A 23,214-nucleotide genomic window follows, 5' to 3' on the forward strand; every position below is an offset into this window, starting at 1 on the left:
ACAAATAGAAGTTTTGGAATAGTTTACGCATGTGTCACTTCCGGACAAATTGCACCCCTGCCCCTAGTGTGCATGGGGTTAACTGGTAAAACTGGGAGCATTTACATTTTTTGCAGCTGGTCAGATTTCCTTCATTCAGAAAAACCTAGCTCTGTCCTACAACAGAAAAGTCACATTTCCCTGGAGGTTCAGTTAGTTGAAGCTCATTTTAAGGGTGTGTTTTAACAGCTACAAAACCCTGCAAGATTAAAGTTGAAAGCACAGACACAAGAAAAGCTTTCTCTTTTACCTGAGGGGCTAGTTACAGTTAATGGCTCATTGTTTTCCTTGAGCTTTTGCTCCAAGTTTTTCACCTTTTCCTCAAGTTTCAGCTTATCAGACTCCAGTGACTTAACCACTGACTGTAAGGTTTTTGCAGAAGCGTTTTCTCCACGAAGCACTGTGATCTGTAAGAGTTACATCAGAATGCTTAGGTCTCCCAGCACAAAGTCAAAGCAGACAGGTACCATCCTAAGGGCTACCCAGCCACCACAACTACATGGCAGCATTTACCCAACTAGCCAGAGGCACAGGCACTAAGTAGGTACAGACACCTAAAGATTTAATTCTAAGGTTTAACTATGCTAAATTAATCATTAAATTAAATTAAAATGAATTATCCAACTCTTCAGTAGCAACCACACAATCAGACATTGTAGCTATAAAGATTGAGAAGCATCCCGCTTTTCCTCATTTACCTCATTTCTGAGTTTTTCCAGTTCTTCATCTTTCTGTGTGATCAAGGCACTAGTATCACTGATGGATTTTTGTAAAGATGCTCTTTCTTCATCAATTTCTTTTTTTAATGTTGATTCTCTAAAAGAAAACCAAATACAACCAGAAATCATCCAAGGAATAGGTTAATGCTGTTGCCTAAAGAAGTTTAAATTAATTTAAAGTAGTATACTACTGTAAGAAGTTCTTAAATATTAATTCTGTACTTAAGTAAGATTTTATATCTGTGTAAACATTTCAGATGTTACAACTGTGGAAACAAAGCAAAAAGTTTACCTAGGTAGTAAAAGCCAGAATCTGCATATCATCGTATCCATTTGAATTTAAAGAAACGAGTCAATAGACTGGGGAGATACAGGATAAACAAACATGTTGCACAATGCTCCACAAAACCTAACATCAGAGTTTTGTTACTTCCTGAAAATTATTAACAAGCAACAAAACACACATGCAAAGCTCATTGTACACGTTGTCATGCAAAGCATTGATGATGCTGGAAGTATCAGCTGGTCCTCACTAATTTTAGTAACATTATTTCCTGAATTAGATACTTCGAGCATTTCTGGGCTTCTAACAACTACTGATCCCTCAGAAAACCCTGTGGGATTTATGGAAGGAGGTTCTAGAAAGGAATCCTCCAAAGCAGGCTCAAACCCTTTCTGCATACATATGTCCAGGCTTCCTGATTTTTTCAGCTGATCTGCTAGAGGTGACTTCTGCCTACAGTTCCTGTCCTGCTGGCATTCTTAAGGCACCACAGCATTAGTGTGAGAACGTCGTTGCTAGCAGGTCTTCCTGAGAGGTCACAGGACAAGGACACTTGTCCACTAGTGCTGGGACTATTGCTACTGAAGTTCAGTACAAGCTGAAAGGTTTTCATTTGTTAAAATAAATAAATAAATAAATAAATAAGGCCACCAAAACCATTTCTTGCTACTCCACAATCCGTGTTTACTCATCTAGAGGAGAAGCCTGATTTGAGAGCACCAAGCAGTGCCCAGCAGCTGGCTGCCAACTCTCCAGGCCTCTGGGGACGAGGCCAGTTTTCTGTGCGACTCCACGCGTCTCACTTCAGTTGATGTCTGAAGTTAGCTGCTTTTCTTCTTACTAGCTCTGAGAGGGCTGCTGACAAACTAAGCTACCTGAATACATGCCCACTACACAAAAAGCATGAAGACAATAATTCAGAGACCAAATGACATTGTGGTTTCATTTAATAAACAAAACTACGCTCTCTTTGGACTGTTCAAGAGACCAAGAGCGGAATGTGCCCTTGTGTGAGGATATGCAGTAGGTAGGGAATAGCTCCTAAGTCCTTACTGAGAAGTTTTTACATCCATGGTATCTACAGTTAGTGAGAGCCATGATACCCAGGCCATGAAATACAATAAACCTCACTGACTCAAGGTAAATAGCAAACTCAACAATGAGAGCACAATTAATGTAATTCTTTCATTGTTAAGATTATACTCAGGAATGGAAGCAGCAAGTGGAGAATCTGGGGTTTAGAAAAGCTGATGCAGCTACCAAAAAAAGAACCCAAAGGTTGATTTTGGTACATTTATACAATGAGAGAATTAATATAAACAGAAACACAACAAGTTGCAGACTGCATGATCTTGCCTTCAAATACAAGTTGTTCTCCTGCTAACAAAAAGGGCAGTGGCACTTAACAGCCCTCCTCGTTATCCCTTGCCAAGCCCGATTCAGCAGAGCACTGAAAGCATGACAGCAGTCTCTGTGCTTTTCTGCAGCATTATTTTCATGCTCCAGCCTACCCCGTGTTTTTAAATGCCTTGCTGAATTGCATCAGAAGCACAGGGTGGTGCTGTGGGAAAGTAATGTCCTGACAGTGTACAGGACACTGCTGCCGCCTCTGATCCACAGAGCTGCAACCCCACCGTGTACTGAAGGGTGGGGAAATGGGAAAGGACGTCTGCACGATGCTGCTCACAAGCTCTCCCCTACCTGAGACTTCACCCAGGTTTCCCTTTGCTCTGTACGCAGCAGTAAAAGGGCAGGTGGAAACCCCAGCGACTCGTCTCATGCTCAGGAACTTGCTATTAAGGCAATGTTTCTATTTTTTTTTTTTTTTTTTTTGTCAGATCCTCATCTTAGAGATCAAAGGCAGGCACGTACTTTTGGTACAAACATGGTTAACTTGCCATTTATTGGCCTTGTAAAAAGGAGGCAGAAACATTCAGGTGGTTGAAAAAGGTAAACAGTTTGTAAGCATATTAATATATATTTACAAATGCAATATAGGAGTCCAGAGTACTATAACATAGCACTGTAACATCGTAGAGGAGAAAGAAATAGGAGAAGAAAAGAGGAAAGAAAATGAGAGGGAAAAAGGTGCCTATGTGAAAGCATTGCTTTTTTGCTTTTACAGGACAGTCTTTCCAGGACCAATCCTTTACAGCTCTAGATAGAGGCCCTCTAAAATGTACAAACTGGAAAATACAAATATAGTCGGTGTATGCCACTAATTACTTATCCAAGTGGGGATCACAGCTTCCTCATGGTGACCCAGTGAGCTTAAAACTTTTCCCCTGCCAGTTAATATCCAAAATCCCTGCTGGGCAGCAAGGATTGAAGGGGGGCAAGATTGTCAATTCATACACCAGTTTAAAATTTCACATTCTAGAAGAGGTTACGCCTTATTTTGAGCACAGGATGTGGAATTCATGGGAGACAATTTTTTTTGTTGTTGTTTTGTTTAACATTGGAAAAAAAGATCACCCAGATTCTTCCCTTACTACAAAAATAAGAAATTCTAAGAATGAAGCAAGTACCTTAAAGTGTTACTGGGCAAGCTTTAAAAATGCAAGATAACAAGAACCAAACGTTAGAAACGTGGAGTAGAAATGCAAAATACTACAAGGAAGAACTAAATTTGCACCAAGGCGCTTTTTCGTTTTGGTAAAAAATATAGACTATATAACATATGTATATATATGTGTGTGTATATTGCTGAGTGTTTTACAAAACAAAAGCAAGACACCAAGGGACAAAGGCAGCCAAAATATGTACAACAACTTTACTAAAAAAAATAAATATATATATATATATTATTTATTGTAACGTGGATAGACTTTCTTGAGTCTTACCATTAAAGACACACAGATATAGCAAAGGAAGCAAGGGTAGGAAAGGGAAGAGAGAGGAATGAAATGAGTATCGATAAATAGCGCAAGCTCAAAGACAGTAAGACAGTCAGCAACCCACAGTGAACCTAATGAACTGAAGTAACACAGAACCCCTCAGAGTCATAAATATTAATCTCCTGCCACTCCTAGCTGGACTATTTCATAGAGAGTTGCTAAATTCCTGTGGGTGGAAGGAAGGTGGGAAAGCTACTGTTAGGGATTTGACCTAATTGAAATAAATAGATGTCTCTGTTTCAGCATCTCAAATTCTGAAGATAAAAGGAAGAAATTATTGTTCATCACCAGCTTTAGTGGAATTTAGGAATTTAGAGAGACACCTTTTTTATTTAATTAGTTCTTCATTCAGCCTAAATTTTTTGTTAGCAAATAAGGCCATATGCTTCCATTTTTAACCACTCATGGCCTGCAGTTCACTTCAATGACAGACTGTTTCTGCTACTTGTTTTATCCTCTCTATTGGAGTTTATTCAACACTGTTGAGAAATGTCATTAAGCCAGTCACAAACTTGGGCATCTCAGTGTAACCAACTGAAGGTAAGCACAGATGTACCTGACAACCCTGAAAGTAACGTTAACATTCTAAGGATTTCATATTTATCTAGGCTATTTTAGGCAGCTCATACAGAGTAAAAACAGGCATAAAATTAACTTAAATACATTTTTAATGCAGACACATCTGCATTACAGATGGTTACACTATTTAAAATAACTCTCACAACCATTTTAAATATGTATTATAAAACATCTCAATTAATGGTCTATAAACAGCATTCTAAGCTGTCAGCAGCATGAATAAGGGGGATCCCTTTTTGCTTCCTTCCCCCCATCAGATACGCTGGAGATGATCCTCAGTTGGTATAAACTCACTAATTACTGTGCATGTCAAACAGTCTTTACACCAGCTAAAGAATACTATCTTCTCCTTCACCTGTTTTTTAAAAATAAGTGACTTACACCTATGCTATTACCTGCAGCTAAAGACCAAGTGAGCCAGTTCTTAAGGCTGGTTAAAGCTGGAGCTTCAGCTGTTGCCTTGCCTCTCTGTGTAAAGACTAATTAAACCATTAAACCTCAAAGAAGTGAGAGAAAGTATGGTGCAGATTCTGCCAAGTAACAGATTATTAGGGAATAAAAATGGGCCCAGAATATATGCTGAGTAGCCAAGGATGTGCCTGAATCCTGAGGTGCTATTCACCGTTCTTTTTTGCAACCATTGTTAACGCACGAAATTATAACAGAAATTATAAATTTTGTTCATTTTGCTTGGAGCACACTTGGTGTCATGGAGAACTGCACCTTTTTCTAGAAATTTATACAATTACTTTTGAAAAGCCTACATTTTTCTGAATACCTTGTGGTACACAGCCAATTGGCTTTCCCTATAAATAGCAGGGAGATGGTACAGTTTGTCACTATTTACTGAATAGCGCAGTTTACAAAGGGATGCCCCAGTCACCCAGGACAGATCTCCTGGTATTTAAAAGCAGTGCTGAATGAACTGCAATAACTACTGATAAATGAAAGGAATATCTCAAAACTGTAACAACAAGCCACCGACAGCTGAATAACGGCCTTTAGTATTATTTTAAATAACAACCCTTATCTTCACTATCTTTCCATTACTCCTTAAGAACCTGACTGGGGAGGATCTGTACGTATGATATTTATCAGACTGATGAACAATCCAATATTCCAGAGCAAACTAAAACCAAGTGCTAAGCTGCTAACTGAAAACAAAGAGAACTAGTACAACTCAAGAAGTGCATAACTAAAGAGGAAATGGTAAATACCTCTTCTTACATGTTTTTTTCTTGTATTAATAATTACTTTTTCATCCCACATTTAATAAAGAAAACACAGAAGATACCATCCATAAGCCCAAGCTGTGTAACAACCTCAGTACTTTTCACTACAATAGGAGTGAGCTGCTTTTCTTAGCACTGTTTTTGTATTATGTTTTTTTCAAATTTTCTGTAGGACCGCATAGTTCAATACACATCAGAAGAAAACTTACCTCTTTTTCATCTCTAATAACTGGTTATTGAGTACTGATCTCTCCTCTTCCAGCTAAAACACAAACACAAAAACCCTACAGTTAATACACCATGGATTATTTCTTTAATATAATTCATCAGAACATTGTTATCATCGTAAAACAGACACAGGAGAGGCTACAGAACTTAAAATCCTTAAAGTAATCAATTTTCTTCCAGGACAATGCAGGCACACAAACGTAAATCATTCAGTGACTAATTCATATTAGCTACTGAGAGGTTGTTACTGCTTTACTTTGAGGTCTTGTGCACACAAAAGAGGTGTGAGGCTTAGCGCTGCCTTACACAGTACCTCTTGGCCTCCTGCAAACACCAAAGAGAATTGTGTTTGTGTGCCCAGCTATTAAGTTTAGCCCATTATTGATGAATTACTGGATTTGGTGTCATTTTGACCTGGATAATTGTACTACTGATCTGTATTCGTTACTGTACTGCTATACAGAGATTAAATAATTTATCCCTAAAGCTGTTGGTCTGGTGTCTGTTACCATCTCCCAAACCTGTGACTCTGCAGGGCCACATTAAGCCCTCACAACCAGCAAGAACTAGATGAGTGATTTTTATATAGAGCAAGACAGAAGAGGATGCTAAAGAGAGAGAAGCTTGGAGTAGCTTTGTGGTAGAAAGGGCACCCTCTTCTCTCAGCAACATTTCTCCAGCAATCTGCTCTCTCCTCAGCTTCAGAGCAGACTTCTCACATACCTTGCACAGAAGATGGACCACCTCAGCTAATAGATAATTCTGCAGTTGTTTTGTTCTGTTTTACAATGAAATTAAAATGCCTGGACAGGTCTGAGGCTCTTGAAATACTCTAGCAAATAAATTGAAGCCAGAAACGTTCCCCAAGCTCAGCATGTATCTAACCAGGAATCTTTAACTAATTACAGACAGCTAATTATTTATGAATCGATACAGAAAAACACCCCCAGCATCTTTAGTATAAGGCACTTTAACCTTTAGATGTCAGGATAAATCATTCATGAAAGAGTATCCATTAATTTTGCAAAGTGTGTCATATGCAGCCACAGAGTCACTAACCCAATTGACTAACACACTTGCTAGAATTTATATAGTTACCATAGTGACTGCTCAAAATACTTAAAACATACGCTCGCTACCTTTCTGACTGCATGTTAATAGGCACATGCACAGAAACAGCCTGAAGCACTGCTTCCTATCATCCAGTTTTTCACCAACCCTGCTCCATGTCCGACCTCCTCATTGTTAGCATGGACACTTGTTCTCCTAAATCTACTTGAGCAATTCTTCACAGCAATATTTTTTCTGTTCCCACAGACAGCCTGAAGCAAGGAAATCCAAACCACGCTGTCACTTGGTGCCTAAATATGATGTACATTCACCCAAGTAACAGCAAAACATAAGTGTTGGTGGGAATCGGTGAGCTTGTGCTAGCCTGAGGTCTGGCTATCAGCACTAGAAGCCTTGAGGCCAGCTCATTTTGCAGCCGTTTCAATAAGAGAACCTGCCTGAGTCGAAGGTAGAAAAAGTAGACTCTAAGTTGAGGTTAGGTAAGGTCTAAAGGGAGCACGAAAAAGGGGCATTCCCAAGGGCAGCAGCAGGTTTCCATTAGTGCTAAAATGATGGTTAGTGCTTGACGTGCCCCAGAGGCTAGCCCAGAGGCTAGAAGGCCATGCAGTTTACTAGGCTATATATAATATACTATAATATATATATATGTATACATATATATAATATAATATATAATAGCCCAAACATTACGTCTAAGCAATGCAACAGCATTGCCATGTTGCCAAGGCTCAGACTTGAAATTTGCAGGTAAGCAGCCTGTTGCTTCAAGCTCTAGCAGACCTCCAAATCCAATCTACTGCAGTTATCTGCTCACAGAAAGAAAAGGCCATGGTGCGAGTGAACTGAGAGCACTACAATCTGCGAGATGACTGACTGTGTGCTTCGTGGAACTTCTCTGTCCTGGCAATTAGAGGATCCCTGCTGACAGACCCACAGGTCGGTAGGATGCAGACAGCAAGACTCCTCTGCAAGTTCATCTGGAAACTACAGAGGCCACAAAGTGAGGCTGCAATCACCACTGCCAGCCTACGCCTGGGGGGCTGAAGGGTCCCTTCCTCCAGGCACTTTCTGAACATCAACCCTGGCCGTGTACGTTAGGCAGAAGGATTTGACCAGTGTCGCCGAATCACTTTCAAGTTACAACTCTTTCTGAAAATAACAGGTTGCCTCAAAGATTCTGAAATAATTTAAGAAAACAAGTGGGAGTGGGGAGCAGAGCTCCCACTGGCTGTTTAGGATGACAGCATTCTCTTGTCACATCACTACTCAGATGCGGCATGAGTCAGTGCTGGAGCCCACACGTCTGGGACTCTTGTTAATCATCTCCAAAGGCCCTTCAGGATGAAGAAGCTCGTGCATTACTCCTAGCAGCAGCCAAAAGGATTTAGAAACTTGCCAGATCGGTATTAGATCTGTATTTACTCATCCTCAGTATTTCAAAGCAGGTACCTTGGGGGAAAAAGTCAGCCTCTTGGCTTTAAAAGCATTACCCTACATTTCAGAATGGAAGACGTCTGTTCCACTGCCACTGAGAACAGGCATACCCTTCTGCAGAAGTGCTCGCTCAGAAAGGCAGCGTGTAAAACATGTCCCACACACTCGTGCTTTTGGACTAGAGCTTCCAAAGATGCCTTCATGGTGTGGCTATCACAGGCACTGCTCCACGAGAAATAAAACCACCATGTTTAATGAATTTAAATCTAATATCTCTTTTGGCAAGTACCAGCATTAGAAGCTGTATAACTAAGCCCATACTTTAAGATTTTAGCACGTGTAAATATAATAAGTAGAAATAAACAACTAAGTAGTCTTTTTTCACTATAAACTACCGCCAGAAAAAAATCTCACCTCAATTCTAGTCCTCCATGTACCCGGTACCTGACTGCAACACTGTTCGTGTACATGCACAGTATCGAGTCTAAGCAAGCATATGTGTGCATAGTGCTTTTTATAGACTCCAACCGAGCAGTTTTAAATAGTATGCTGAAAGACATCCTAAATACTCTTTTTTTAGTGGGAAGAGAGAGCAAGAATAAGGAGAAGAATTAAATAAATGGATTTCCTTAGTTCTAGTTAGATGGAGATTTCATAATTGTATATCAAAATCATTCCTGACAGAAATAGCAAGTGTCTGCTAATACATTTGGCTAAAGCATATTTAATTTATGCTTATTTCCAAGCCTCCTAAGTATCCTTCACAGGTTACGCAACCTTCTGTTAGCCTGCAGTTCTAACCTCCCAATGCAGGTGGTTTCCAAATTTATTTTAAAATATTCTCAGAACAACTCATCTTTCAATCACAAACATGCAGTGCAACGTCACCCAGACAGCAGTGGAAACAGCATGTACAGCACTTTCACCACAGATCAGGAAACGTTCCAGCCACTCTACCTTCTGATGACTTGTGACTTCGTCCCTGCTTCTGCCCAGCTCCTCGGCAAGTTTCACGTTCTCCTCTTGCAAAGCTGCAAGCTGCTGGGACTTCTGAGCAGCTGCCAGCTTCAGCGCTTCGCTGCGAGGACAGAGAGTGCATTGTTACCATAGGAACGAGAGAGGCAAGAAAAAACTGTGGGAGAGAATCAGCTTCACAGCTTGGAAAAATACATCTAGGTCACGTGGCGATCTATAAGAAAGGTGACGCGCCATGCCTCAGATGCACACAGATAGGGCTAGCCCTGGAAGGCAGTGGCAGCACAAAATGACTGCTTCCTTCTCCTTGGCATGTAGCAGGTGCTCAGGGAAGTACAAGGTAAGCTCAGCATGCAGGTCCTGCTTGTTTCCGATGGTCAACAAGAACTTGCATTCAAAAACGTGCCTGATACAGTGCGGTTTGACAGGACTGCTGGTGAGCTTTGTATTTATAGCCCAGATTTCTCAGAAATTAACATCTACGTATTTTGTAGGAAAAACTTGAGAATTGTTTAAAAAAAAAATAAAAAAGTTTATGGTTCCACTTATTTAAATACTTCCTACAAGGTCTGACACCCGAACAACCAAGAATGTGCAGGATCACAGGAGGCAAACCCGTAAAACATCGACTCTGCTCTCTTTAGCTTAATGGACACAAAAACAAAAAGAAGACAAAACAAAATCTGAGCCATAAAAATGGATCTGTAGGTTCCATTAGCTTATGTTGTTACTAATACATGTGGTTTCCTTAAAGTACGTTTATTTTCAACTTAAAAAATAAAAATGAAAATTGCATGCTTGCCTGTGACATAAGTGACTAACACAAGTTCTTATAACATCTGACAACGTATTTTAAAAAATGAAAAAGGTGTCCTTCACTTCATGAAATGGGAACTTCTGTCTGGGTTTTGTTTTGATAGCAAGGACTCTCAGTACTCCTATGTGCCAATATTGCACAGAGTTCAACCCTGACTGGAATATTAAAAATATTTGTATTGCCATGGGAGGTAGAAGAACCCATAAGTCAGAAACTTAATCAAGCACTTCAAAATAAAACAACCCTGAAGTTTGTTATTGAGCACATTTGAACAAAACAAAGTCTGATTTAGAGTTTAGCACATAATATGAAGAAATGGTTGGAAAATCTTAGTCAATCTCTGAGCTCTACACCAACTTTTTGTTATCTAGTCCTTGACCAATTTCCAATCTAAACCACCTAGACTGGACTAAGCAGGCTAGCTCACATCACCGACTATTGATTCAAATTATCTCTGTATGAATATACTTGCTGATGCAGGAATGTGGCTATTTTCAACTGTGATTGTTTGTTGAGCTGCAGTACTAACCAGTCTCCTCTTTTTGCTTTTGGCATTAAAGCAGAAATTTGGGGTATTACTAAAACACACACCAAACACTGGGGTCAGTCTGTGTGAAACTCCCCTGTGCTTAGTACCCAGGAATTTTAAATTGATAGCTTCAAGTGTGCTTGACAGTAGGCAATGCTAAATGAATACACAACATCCAGCTGTTAGTTCTGATTTTCTTCATCCTATTTTTCCATGGAAGAAGCTCTTTTACAAAGTGAACCAATTCCATTATGCTATCTTCTATGATCCTGTGATCTTCCCACCTCCAAAAGGCTCTGCTCTGGAGGCAGCAGTGTTGCCCTACCTACAGCCACAGCTCCTGGGGACAAAACTTCCCCTCTCTTTCACAAAGGCAAGGCACCACCTTCATCAGCTGACCTCTCAGAGGTGTTCTCACTGCCCTCGTTACCACTGACCACGAAATGCCTATTATCAAGCTAACTCCTTACTGTAATTAAAAAAGGTAAAACACAAAATAACTATGACAAAGATCAATTAAATGTCAACCAGACCAGCGACCACTTATCCACAATGTCTCATACCACTGATGACTAGAGACCATATCCAGCAACTGTGTTAATCTTAAGAAGAAATAAATAAATAAAAAGCAGAATTATCAGAATCATGAGAACACCTTTCAGTACAGAGGGTTTTTAAGGAAGTAATTTCTATAAATAAATTCTGCCTGACAAATTACAATCTAATATATTTTGTCTTTCCATGAAATCAGTCTGCTAGCCCCATGCTGTCCTAAGCATTAGAGCAACTAGTCTAGAAATCATTATTTTGCTTTGGCATTTCCCACGTGCATAGAGGCAGACAGTAACTGCAGAATGAAATCCAGCCTTTCTCAAATGAGGTTGCTTTCTATACAGGCATGCAGTTTTTTAAAATGTAAGCAGTAAAAACTGTCAGTCATAGAGAACTTAGAATTTATTCTGTGTGCTGATTTCCTTTGTGTCCTGTCTTCACCTCAGAGCAGCAATAAAAACTGTCACAAAATGACTTATGAAACTAATAACAATAATTAGTCACAGCTATTCTTGGCTATCAGTCCAGATTCCAGCTCTCACTCTGCGAGTCAAGAAATTCTTCTCAGAGTGGGAACAGCGACTTGTGATTTAATGCATTACACCTCTGAAAGCCAGGGGACATGCAGCTACTGCAGGGTAGCAATAATTCGGCTGGGTTTTTATTCATGGTGGCACACTAGAAGCTTTGATACAATGACATTCCAGGTACAAATTACTTTATACCAAATGCTTTGCAGTTAATTTTTGTACAATGCCACATGTTATTCGTTTGTAGTTCATAAGAGGTAGCTTCTCAAATAAAGCATCTCAAATATTAATTTCTTAACTCTACGCTTACATAGTTCTATATGTGGCATTTGTATGGTACCAGTTAGAAAATCAGTCTGTAGCATGGCACCAGGAATAAACTGGATAAGGCCATCAATGAAAAATGAAAGCAGAACCACATTTTCTATAAACAAAGCCTCTTAAAACTATTTAGCACTCCAGGTATACCTGTAATCAAATCCAAACAGGATTTCTTTACAGTAAAACCTTCAAAGTAATCTAGTGCCCTCAGGTGGCAGAACGAAATACTTCCTCCAACAAACATAACATTTCAAACCAAGCTTGAAGTGAAGGATTTCTTCAATAACTTGAGAAATTCAGGAGCACTGTTCTGATTTGAAGTTATATGCATGCCAATGCATGTCAAACTAGTACTTAATTGTGATCTGCGTTATAAGAGAGGGTACTGGAGATGTACTGAAAGACTGTTTTTAATGCAAGGTAAAAGTAATGGTTTAACAAATTCACATTGCAATACTTACAATTCTTTTCTAAGTTCTTCTACTTTCTTGTTCTCTAGGTTTAGAAGCTCTTTTGATTTAGTAAGTTCCTCTTCATTTTTCAAGTTGTTTTGTTTAAGCATGTCCAACTTAAAGAGGAAAAAAATCTCATTACACAAATGAAACTGTAATGTTTCCAGCTGCAGCATTCAGAAAAATGGAGAAAGTGACCTGAGCTGATCCACTTTTTCATCTTTACTCATTAAATTAATTCCAACTTTGCACTGAGAAGCATTTGTCTAGCAAAATGTGTTATGAGCCTTTCTGAATTCAAGTCTAGCAGCACAAAAACTTGGTGTCCACTGAAGAGCAGCTTACAGTAATCTGATGTATAGATCCTGGTATAAAATGTAAAGCTCCAAAGCACCTCCATTTTAAATGCTGTGCAACTCAAAGCATTATTTTTCTACCTCAACATTTCTTGTTAAAAATAGCTGTTCCCTTTGATATTTATTCTTCTAAGGTAACTGATAAAAAGTTCTTGCTTTCCCATACCTTTATTTCCAAGAAATGGGAGGCTGAATGCTGTGCTTGCAACCGTAAGTAATCAATTCCTTCCCGAGATCGTGTTGCACAGGTTGAATTGCTGCATATCTATTTACTGAGCTTGTATCTACCACATAAATACCACAAGCTTGTGAACCTTATTTGTTCACATTCAGTGACACATTGTCTTACATAACGGATAATCTTCAGTCACTCTCAAGGCATTACAGGACCCTGTGGTTGCCTTATTTTTTTTTTAATCCAGAAAGTGAACTCCTGCCACTATTAACGTCACTGATTTTAATTCTCAAGCTATCAGATCTCCTTGGAAATCATTACCATTTCTGAACAAGCTGTTGCATTTAGGTTAGCCCAGCTGTTCACTACCCATTATTACAGGAGATGCAAAAGATGAAAATAGCCATCAATGAGAGGCCACAGAGTGCTCAAGATCTGCAGAAAAGTTCCCAGTTCAATGTTAGTTCAAGATTCTCTGAGGCCAAAGAGTGTAAGAGAGATTAGTGAGGACTTTTTCCCTGCTTTCAAACCCTGATGTATCACACGCTGATGGAAGGGCATAGACTGATGAACGGGTCCCTTGAGGAACTGATGTATTTCTTGGACTGTAAGTTCTTTGGGACAGCTGTGCCCATGCATTTATTTGTACAGTGTATAAGTCAGTGGTATTTGTACCTAGTCAGACCTTGCAGCACTTCACTGGGGTGTGAAGCTGCAACCCATACAACCAGGGAACTGAAGCATGATTTTGCCTTTGGTTTCATCCCAGAAAGTAATCAAAGCCTACAACACGTATTTCACTGCATAGACACTTCAAGTAAGATCCAAGTCACTTACAAACCAGGCAATACTTTTCAGATAAAAGCATTTAAATATGGTTACCTCGTTCTGCAGCTTCTCATTTGTCTGTCTAGAGTTCTCCAGAGAAGCCAAAGTTTCAATCTTTTCTTTGTGAATGGCATCCTTCTCTTTGGTCACCTTCTCCACAGTCTGTAAAACATCTTCTGCCATTTTGACAGCCTGTGTACAAAGTGAAGATGAAGGAGAAAAAACCAGTGGGACCTCTGAAAGGAAACCCACAATACTTTATGCACAGCTCCACTGTTTGCCAGATGCTTTCCAATTAAAGAAGGACTTCATCTCTGAATTTGCATCCTGAAGCTGGCATAAAGTGTAAAAATAAACGGACATGAGTAGATTCAGTTCCATGCAGAAACCTCATGCTTGGGTCACCACTTAGACAATATCTTCCTTTCTTTATTTTTTTCCTGGATTTCTATTTACGATTGTGATTGCTCTTAGACTTCCAAATATTTTAGACAGTAGTAGTTCGTAGATATTCACTTCCAACAAACTTTTCTATTTTCAGAAAATGTGGAATTATAACAACTGATAAAAATTTGAATATAAAATAAAAAATAATTAGGAAATAGACCAATTATCACATCATTTTAGCATTGTTCATTATGGATTCAATATATCCTAAGTGATTTTATGGGCTTTGAGTGAAATTCAAGGTGAAATTCAAAATACTATTCAGAATTTGTTGGCGGTGAATACAAAACACTTCTGTGAATAAAAAGAACACGAGAGATGCCAATATCTTTAACAGTCTGGAAGGCTTATAATGCAAATGTAAATGATTCTCCTGCTCTGTTTTTTAATTATCCAATTGCATTTACAGGAGTAGTCCATTGTTTTATATTTTTTGAATAACTCAAATTTGTAGTTTGATGTAATGCCTACACTAGCTATTAAGCTGAGAAGTACTTCAACAGAGGAACTGTCCGATTTCTTCCACCAGATTCAAAAAACAAGACTTCCTTTTATTCACAGTTTATGTTGTTTTCTTGCAACATTCAGCGACAACATAGGCTTTTATATTTAGAAATAATTTAAAAAGAATTATTATAGTTAAAATCTCTTTCAGACTCAGTTACAACTTAAAAAAAAATATATATATATATTGAGAACAAAACTCCAGCCCATTTACCCTGAGATGAAGTGCTGATTGTGCAATGAAGTGCAGAGAGGAAACCATGGAGTTAGTGCTCAGTATTAGTATAACCGTACTTGTTTAACTGTACGTTTCAATACCTCCATTTTTTGCATTATTGTTTGGGCCTGGAGAGTTTCAATTTCTCTTAGTTTCAAAGCCAGATTGTTCACCTTCTCCAGCAGCATCTGATTTTTTTCCTCAGAGACCAGCAGTTTGCCCGAGAGGTCTATGTTAGTGTGCTCTAATAGTGCTATTTCCTCCTGCAGCTTATAATGGTTCTTGGACAATTTCTCCTTCTCTTTCAGTGTTTCTTCCCTACTGATGACCAGACTCTTCTGTTCGGCAAGCAGACTTTCATTTTCCTTAAGTAATTTGTTTCTCTCTTTCTCAGTCACATCATATTTCCGCTGAAGATCATCCAGCATCTTGGACAGACAGCTGTGCAAGTCCTGGAGCTCTGCTTTTGATGTAGACAAGGAAGTAAAGTCACTCTTCAGTTGCTCAATTTTGGAAGCCAGCTGTTCTGTCTCTGCACAGAGGATTTCTTTTTCCTTAATTATTTCCACCAGTTTAGTTTCGGATTTTTCTTTCTCCTGAACCAAACTTTCTTTCTCAGTCAGAAATTCTTTATTTTTCTCTCTCATCACTTCTAGCTCCTTCTCTAAGGAGCTGATGTTATTTTGAAGCTCCAGACGTTCCAACAAAAATGACTCCTTATCCAGTTTTCTAGCTTCCTTTTCTATGGTTAAGTTTTCTTTCATATTCTCAAGTTCTTCCTTTAATTTCTGACACTTATCTTGTAATTCGGTCCTCTCTCTGGTCATTGTTTCCATGTCAGTAGAACAGGTTTTGAATGAAGTTGATAGGACCTGCTTGTCACGAGACAGAGCGGACAGTTCATTTTCTAATGTTCTTTTGGCATCCTGTGCCTCTTTCAAAAGATCTGAAAGGTCATGTTTACAAGCTTTTAGCTCTTGATTTTCTAGATTCATCTTATTTAGCTCTTCCTTGAGAGCTTCAAGGGACTCTTGCAGTGTGGTATTCTCTTGGGCCAGAGCTCTCTTGGCTAAGGTATTCAGTTCATGTTCTCTCTTCATATCAGAAACTGCATTTGTAGAAGACTTGTTCTCATCAAGGAGCTCTGCATATTTTGTCTCCAATTCATTCTTCTCTTTCAGAAGAGCTTCATTGTGCTTTTCAAATTGCAACGACTTACAAAAAACAGATTCCTTTTCCAAGTTCAATTCATTTATTTTCTCAGTAAAGATTTTCTCAGCAAGCACAGCATCTGCTGTGGCCTTAGCAAGCTTTTCAGTAATTACCTTATTTTCATTTAGAAGTTCATCCTTTTCAGCCAAAAGCCTTCGTTCTGATGAAGAAAGAGCCTCTTTCTCTTGAAGTAACTGAATACATTCAGAGTTGGATGTCTCTCTTGCGGATTTAATTTCCTCAAGCAGATGAGTGAGACTAGCAAGAGAAGCCTTCAGCTCTGTATTGTCTTTCATAACCTTTTTAAGTTCTTCACGTTCACTCTCTAGATCTGTTAGCATCTCTTCTGTTCTCGCTTTTAATGCCTGGTTTTCACTGACAGTATCGGCTGAACTCAGGCGCAACTCTTCTATACTTTTAAGGAGCATCTCCTTCTCGGACTGCAGACTCTGACTCATCTGCAATAGATGGTCCCGTTCATTTTTTAAGGCTGTGTGTGTACTTTTAAGATCCAAGTGTTTATCTTGGGCCGAATCTTTCTCTGCAGTCAGAGCTGACAGTTGTTGTAGTAGCTCTCTTTGTTCTCTGGCCAGGTCATCGTAAGAAACTTTCAGCTTCTGAAAGGCATCATCTTTGTCTTTAATGACTGCATCATTCTCTTCCAAAAGTTTCTTCTGATAATGCTCCAGTTCTTCTCGTTCCTTGATATGTTTCTGACATGCCACATCCATAGCATCTTTGTTGGCCTGAAGTTCTTTCAGCTGTTGGAGCAAGGTTGACTCTGAAGACCGGAGAACATCATTTTCTTGAGTTATCTTCAGAAGATCTGCCTGTGCTGCCTCTATTTCAGAGAGTAATTTGCCTTTCTCAGAAATTAGTGCTACCTTTTCTGTGCTTTCCTGCTGGCTTTTGGCCTCAGCTTCTTCTCTCTGCTTTAGGATTTTTTTGTTTTCTGAATTAAGTTCTTCATTTATTGTCCAAAGCTCTTCTTGGTCTTGTTGCATTGACAAAAGCTTTGATTCCAACTCTAGAAGTTTTGATAATAATGAACCTCTCTCTAATTTTAAAGTATTCCCCTCCTGTGCCAGAGTCTCTTTTTCTGATATCAAACCCCTCATCTTGTCTGACATTAGTTCAATCTCTTTTCTGGCTGATGCTAACACAGAGCTTAAGGACTAAAGAAATAAAGTCAGGGAGAAGGGAAAACAAAAATGAAGTCAAGCAGACAAATGAGAAATGTGCATTATGGGCAAACAGTGCTACTGTAATTTAAGTTTTTTTAAAAAGTGTATACGCTGGCACATAGTCCTTGTGCTATCTGATCTGTTGTTGATATTTCATTACAAAACACCAACAAGAATACTTTTTGGTGGTTCAACTAAAAATATCTTGATTTGAGAGGTCCTCCATAACAGACTTCATCTTGGTTTTAAAAAACTACTCTCAATGAATTTTCTGAATGAAAATTAATCAGAAATAGACACAGAATCTAATGAAGTAAAATGCAGGGAGTTATCGTAGGTACTCATTTCCAATTCTCAAAGTCACCTTCTGTAGCTAATTCTCCCCAAGATATATTGTCGTGACATTTTTAATTCAAAACAGCACATCATTGGTGTATCTACAAGTTAACTCCTGTGCCAATTTATACACTAAACATCTTGATGAAGCATAAACAGATTATAGCCAATATCTGATAACGGATGAAAGTAAGCAGCAATATCAAAGAAACAGGAGAAAAAAATGAAAATTATTCTAGTCAAAATACATACCAAAAAGCTGCATATAACACAAGATCATACTACAGAGCAACGTTTCAATTGTGCAACACCTTTAAATGAAATATTTTACAACTTATTTTATTTAAAAATCATGTATTTAAAACACTGAAAACAATAACATCTGGCTCCAACTTATTGCGCTGAACCAGATATCTATGAACATAGAATGCTAATGTACAAGAACCATATTTTATGGATTCTTGTGTAATCCAGAGAAGACAACAGTAAGTTGTGAAGCATTCACAACTTCACTTCCCTAATCAACATTATTTTTTCTGTAAAAGTTCAAAACAAATATCACAAAAACCCTACTATAAAATGGTAAAGCTGAGAAAACAAAACAAAACAACAGAACAGTGATTCACTGAAATACAAAGATATGAACTTTAAATTACTTGCAAAGTAACAAAGTATACATACTTTGGCCTGTTCTGCTTGCTTTTTCAGCTCCTCAGCCTGCGTTTCCAACTCATTATTTTTCTTTCGTGCAGTTTTCAGTGCCTCTTCTGCATCCAGCAAGTGCTGCTTAAACCCTTTAATATCTGCATCATGTTTAGTGATCATCTCAGAAGTTTCTTTTTCATACTTTGCCTGAAGATCCTTATACTGATTTTGGTTAGTCTCGATTTGCTTTTTCTGATAGAACATAAAACAGTTGGAACACAGTTAAAGGTGCAGTGGTACATCATGGTAACTATTCTCCCCATAATTAGCTATTATTTTTTAATGTTTTTCTTACCATGTCCATTAGTTGATCCTGCATTTTTTTCAGCTCTTCTTGATGAGTCTTGAGAGTTTCTTGCTGACTCTGCTCAGCTTTCTGTGCTGTCTGTTCCACATTTTTCTGTAGCTGAACAGCCTTTTCATTTGCTTTTGTAAGCTCAAGTTGTATTTGCTCCAACTGCCTAAAAAGACCAAATAAAAGAACATTACTTTTTGCTGACAGCATGACAAGCACAGATAAAAGACTCTAAATTATGCTGAAGTCCTATATTCTGTCCAAACATTTAGGAAGATATTTAATTATTTAACATATAGGGAATGTTCTGTTAAATTAAATATACACAAGTGGGTCCAAGCACTTGCTTGTCTGCAGAGTAACACTGTTGCCAGTAAACTTGCCCCCAGCCTGGGGTTCTGAAAAGATAAAGAACTATTCTACCCACAATTTTTGTTTGAAAGAAACCACATTTTCTCTTGCTGGTCAAAAAAGAGACCCTTGTATCTACTCCATTTCCAAATAAAAGCCCAAAAACTTGTAACCAAATAATTACGAAGCACAATTATGAAAGAGTATGTTATTAAAATGCTCATTTGCCCTGGACAGTGATAAGTATATGCTACAAGGAATTTTAGAAATTATAAAAGTGAAACTCTTCAAATCACTCAGAGGACACTATTTTGATTAATTTAGTGTGAAAGACTAAGTTCACTTGTCACATCAATGTGACACTCAGGAGCATCTTGCTCAGCTATTTGAAATGAGATAAAATGAGAAGCAAGGAATGCAGGAGTAAAGAACTAATGCAAAAATGTTCTGACAATGATGGAATACCTTTCTTTTAACCGTAGCTCATCATTCATTTTTGTAAGCTGGGCAGAGCTGTCCCCTGATGACTTCATGATCTCTGCTATGTCATTTTCTAGTTTGACTTTAGCTTGAGTCAGTTGCTGTTCTCTCTCTTCTCGCTCCTTCAGTTTCTCCTCCATCACTGAACAAGATAAAAGTTAGCAGTCTAGCAAAGGGAATGCGCAGACTAGCTAGAAGATCATAAAGAACTATAAACAGAATAATGTTGATGCTATAGATCTTCCAAATTACGTCTTCAAAATTAATAATTATAATTGGTTTGAACTTTGCGCTGTGAGCTGTAGCAGAAAGTTAAGAACACTTCAGAAATAGCAGTAAAGCAACTGGTCAAGAAGTTTTAGCTTTTTTTTTTTTTCCAGAAGCGAATCACTTAACTTCAGGCCATGAGAAGTTGGTAAGAGTCCTAATGCATATCAGAGGATAATCAAGCAGTATAATAGGAGAAGCATGCACGCCTCTCCAGCTATTCAGCAGAAGAGTGGAAAACAAACAATGCAAGCAACATGAAGTTACAGGGAAAAAATCATGGAATCAGAATGGTTTGGGTTGGAAGGGTCCTCAAAGACCATCTACTTCCAACCCTCTGCCACAGGCAGTGATACCTTCCACTAGACCAGCCTGCCCAAAGCCCCATCCAACCTGACCTTGAACAATTCCTGGCACTGGCGAGGTGCTCCAGCCCTCTGATCACATTTGTGACCTTCCTCTGGACCTGCTCTAACAAGTTAATGTCTTTCTTCTGCTCCAGCATGACTCAGGCCAGTGCAGGCACTGCCACCAAGGGCAACAGCAGCCCTTGGCATGACTTGAGTCCCAATAATGCCTTGAAAGATTTGATTACAGGGTACAAAATCATTCCTAATTTCTTTCTAGTTTGGTTTTAAATTGAGATGTATAACTAGACAGATACAGCAAATCTACCACCTGCCAGATAAGAAAAAGTAGACAACCAAACTAGCACACTGTCTTTTTGACGTCCTTAAAAAAGGAAGAAAAAAGAGAGAATACTGTTTATGTGGATTAAAAAAGAGAATACTGTTTATGTGGATTAATTATTTTATGCTTGTAAAGCTTCAGTCTGGTCACTAAGTCTTTGTCTGGTACTTGACCATTACCACAGCATGATTTTGTTGCAATGTTAAAGCAAAAATTTAACTACTGATTTGGAATACACTCAGCCAGGAAATCTTTTGCCTTACTGCACTATTTCCTTAACGTCATGGTCACCTTGCTGTATCACTATACAGTGCCACAAAAGTTAGTTTTGCCTAGAAAGAAGGCTTTCTTTTGATGGCATATGCATTTGAGAAAGCATTATGCACTATGTAAGGTATGGCAAGCTGAGCAGGAGGCATAAGAAAGCACAAAGCTGATGCATATTTCAAAACATTCCATTTTATTACTTCCTTACCAGTCAAATTAGACTTCAGTTGTTCCAGTTCTGAAGACATGAGTGCAAATTGCTCTTCTTTTTGGTTTAGTTTTTTTATTGTTTCTATGCAAGTAAAATTTTAAAGACAAAGTTAGTAACTACTTAGATTCCAACAATTCCACCTACTTGCAAGGTATGTTACTCTCAAGAAGAGAGGCTGCAAGTAGTCCTGTCCTTTCCCTAGCTACTGAAACTGGTTTATTGCCAGGTTTAAATTTGAAAGCACATGAAAAAAGACACCTTTATTTTGCAGTATACATGTAGTTTTCTGCAGCTTTTAAGATCTTCATGTACTTTAGTAGCAGACATACCTTGCATAGTTTGTTGAACGTTTTCTGCTTCATCAGCTGCACTAGTAAACTTTTCTTTCTGAAAAAAATAGACAAAAACCTAAGGTCAGGTTTGATGTTAACAGTATAATTCAACCACTGAATTTATATTAGGTATTTTTTCATGTAGGAAATATATCAAGTTTTCACTCCTATCATAAACACACCTGAAGTTTTTGAATTACAGTTTAGCACTGATATATTCAACAACACAATGGCAAGGGAGAAATCTTGCTTGTTTGCAAGCAAGTCCCTAAACTTTCAAAATAACTCCATCAGCAAGCATAGCAACAGAACTGCAGCTACAGAGACTCATGTAGGAGACATCATGTTTGGGCCTCTCAATGTCAGAAGCTATCCATGTTACTCATGTGCTGCACAATGGACTTCTGCAACCCTGTGATCAATCTCACATGAGCATTTTCCAGCTTTACCAGCAGGAAGAGATGCTAGACTGAAAAAAAGGTAGGATGCTAAGGAAGACAATAAATGAGACTTCTCCATCAGCTTCAGATATTTACTATGGCCACAGAAAGATTTTATGACAGGGACAGTAAAAATTAAGCAGCTTGTCTTTTTATTGCTAACTAGCTAGTTTCTCAGGAGAATCCCACCCATCCACAGGATACCTAATTGCAAAATTAATTAAATTTGCAAAATGAGAAATCAGGTGAAAAGTATCTTTGAGAAACATTTGTGAGCCATTCCTGTAGCAAGCATTAATTTATACAATAGTTATAATGATAAAGGGCCATGTGTTCCTTCAAGAGTAGTCTACATTTAAAGCTGCACAATGCTTTTGACTTGGCTTAATATTTTATCTGAAATCTCTAATGGATGAGTTCTATTTAAACAAATCACCTGATAACACAAGTCAGGTGAAATGCTCTTTTCATTCTGAGATGGATCTTATTAGTCATGAGCCACTGCCTTCTGTTCATGAAGATCATAGCTTTGAAAGACTGCTCAGGCAGAACGGATCCTCTGAATTCAATTATGCTCTCACCACAAAACCCAAAATCCAACGGATAAAGTCAAAATTTTTGAGTATTACTCACCAAAATCTGAAGTTCCTTTTCCAAAGAATCTTTAACTTGATTTACTGCACTCAAGTTTTTCTCAAGGTCAAGAAGCTTTTGCTCTTTGCCCTGCAGTTCTTTGGCCAGATTACTAGCCTAACGAATATGGTCAAATGGAGTAAAATAAAATTACAAACATGAATGATAAAAACAGGGAAATTAAAAGTTGAATCTGAAATAAATAACTAGAATATTAAAATCACTATAAGATGACAAAATAAAAATAAACTGAAGGAAAAAGAAATGTAATGCGTTAACTAAGTGAAGCTGATTTCCACTGATGACTACATCACAGTAATAATTGGATCTTGAAATGCTTGAAATAATAATTAAAATTTAGTGATCTTAGAATTATGGTGAAAACATTTAATGGCAGACATTTTGGAGTACACTGAAACATTTCAAAATACAGTTACAGCATCAGTTGAATTAGCAGTTTTGGTTCTTTACCATTTTAATCTTTTGAACTGATAAATTTAGCATTTATGTTTCAACTAGCTATTCAGACCAATACACATATGGAGATGTCATTTTCCAGAAGGGTCTGTACCTCACCCAGGAGGTAGCACAGAAACCCAGTGTGAGCTCAAAAATTGTGCCAAAGG

At 38.3% G+C, this 23,214-nt stretch overlaps 1 protein-coding gene across 5 annotated transcripts in view; it reads right to left on the reverse strand.

Moving 5' to 3' along the window:
- Positions 1–23,214, reverse strand: part of CLIP1 (CAP-Gly domain containing linker protein 1) — a 67,960-nt gene that overhangs the window by 2,886 nt on the left and 41,860 nt on the right. For 4 of the 5 annotated variants that reach the window (XR_014618935.1, XR_014618937.1, XR_014618938.1 and 1 more), the window contains 13 exons: positions 22,589–22,705; positions 21,513–21,570; positions 21,181–21,264; positions 19,734–19,890; positions 18,918–19,083; positions 18,599–18,814; positions 15,287–17,572; positions 14,072–14,209; positions 12,668–12,774; positions 9,440–9,560; positions 5,959–6,011; positions 738–855; positions 290–446 (listed from right to left, as the gene is read on the reverse strand). Coding sequence is in view for 1 of the 5 variants with exons in the window: in XM_084297378.1 (XP_084153504.1) it covers positions 290–446; positions 738–855; positions 5,959–6,011; positions 9,440–9,560; positions 12,668–12,774; positions 14,072–14,209; positions 15,287–17,572; positions 18,599–18,814; positions 18,918–19,083; positions 19,734–19,890; positions 21,181–21,264; positions 21,513–21,570; positions 22,589–22,705 (3,778 nt within the window). In the remaining 4 variants the exon portion in view is untranslated. The remainder of the gene's footprint in view (positions 1–289; positions 447–737; positions 856–5,958; positions 6,012–9,439; positions 9,561–12,667; positions 12,775–14,071; positions 14,210–15,286; positions 17,573–18,598; positions 18,815–18,917; positions 19,084–19,733; positions 19,891–21,180; positions 21,265–21,512; positions 21,571–22,588; positions 22,706–23,214) is intronic. The other variant, XR_014618936.1, reaches the window with a different exon arrangement.

The sequence above is a fragment of the Netta rufina genome, assembly GCF_964035555.1.
Source record: "Netta rufina genome assembly, chromosome: 17".
Classification (NCBI taxonomy): Eukaryota; Metazoa; Chordata; class Aves; order Anseriformes; family Anatidae; genus Netta; species Netta rufina.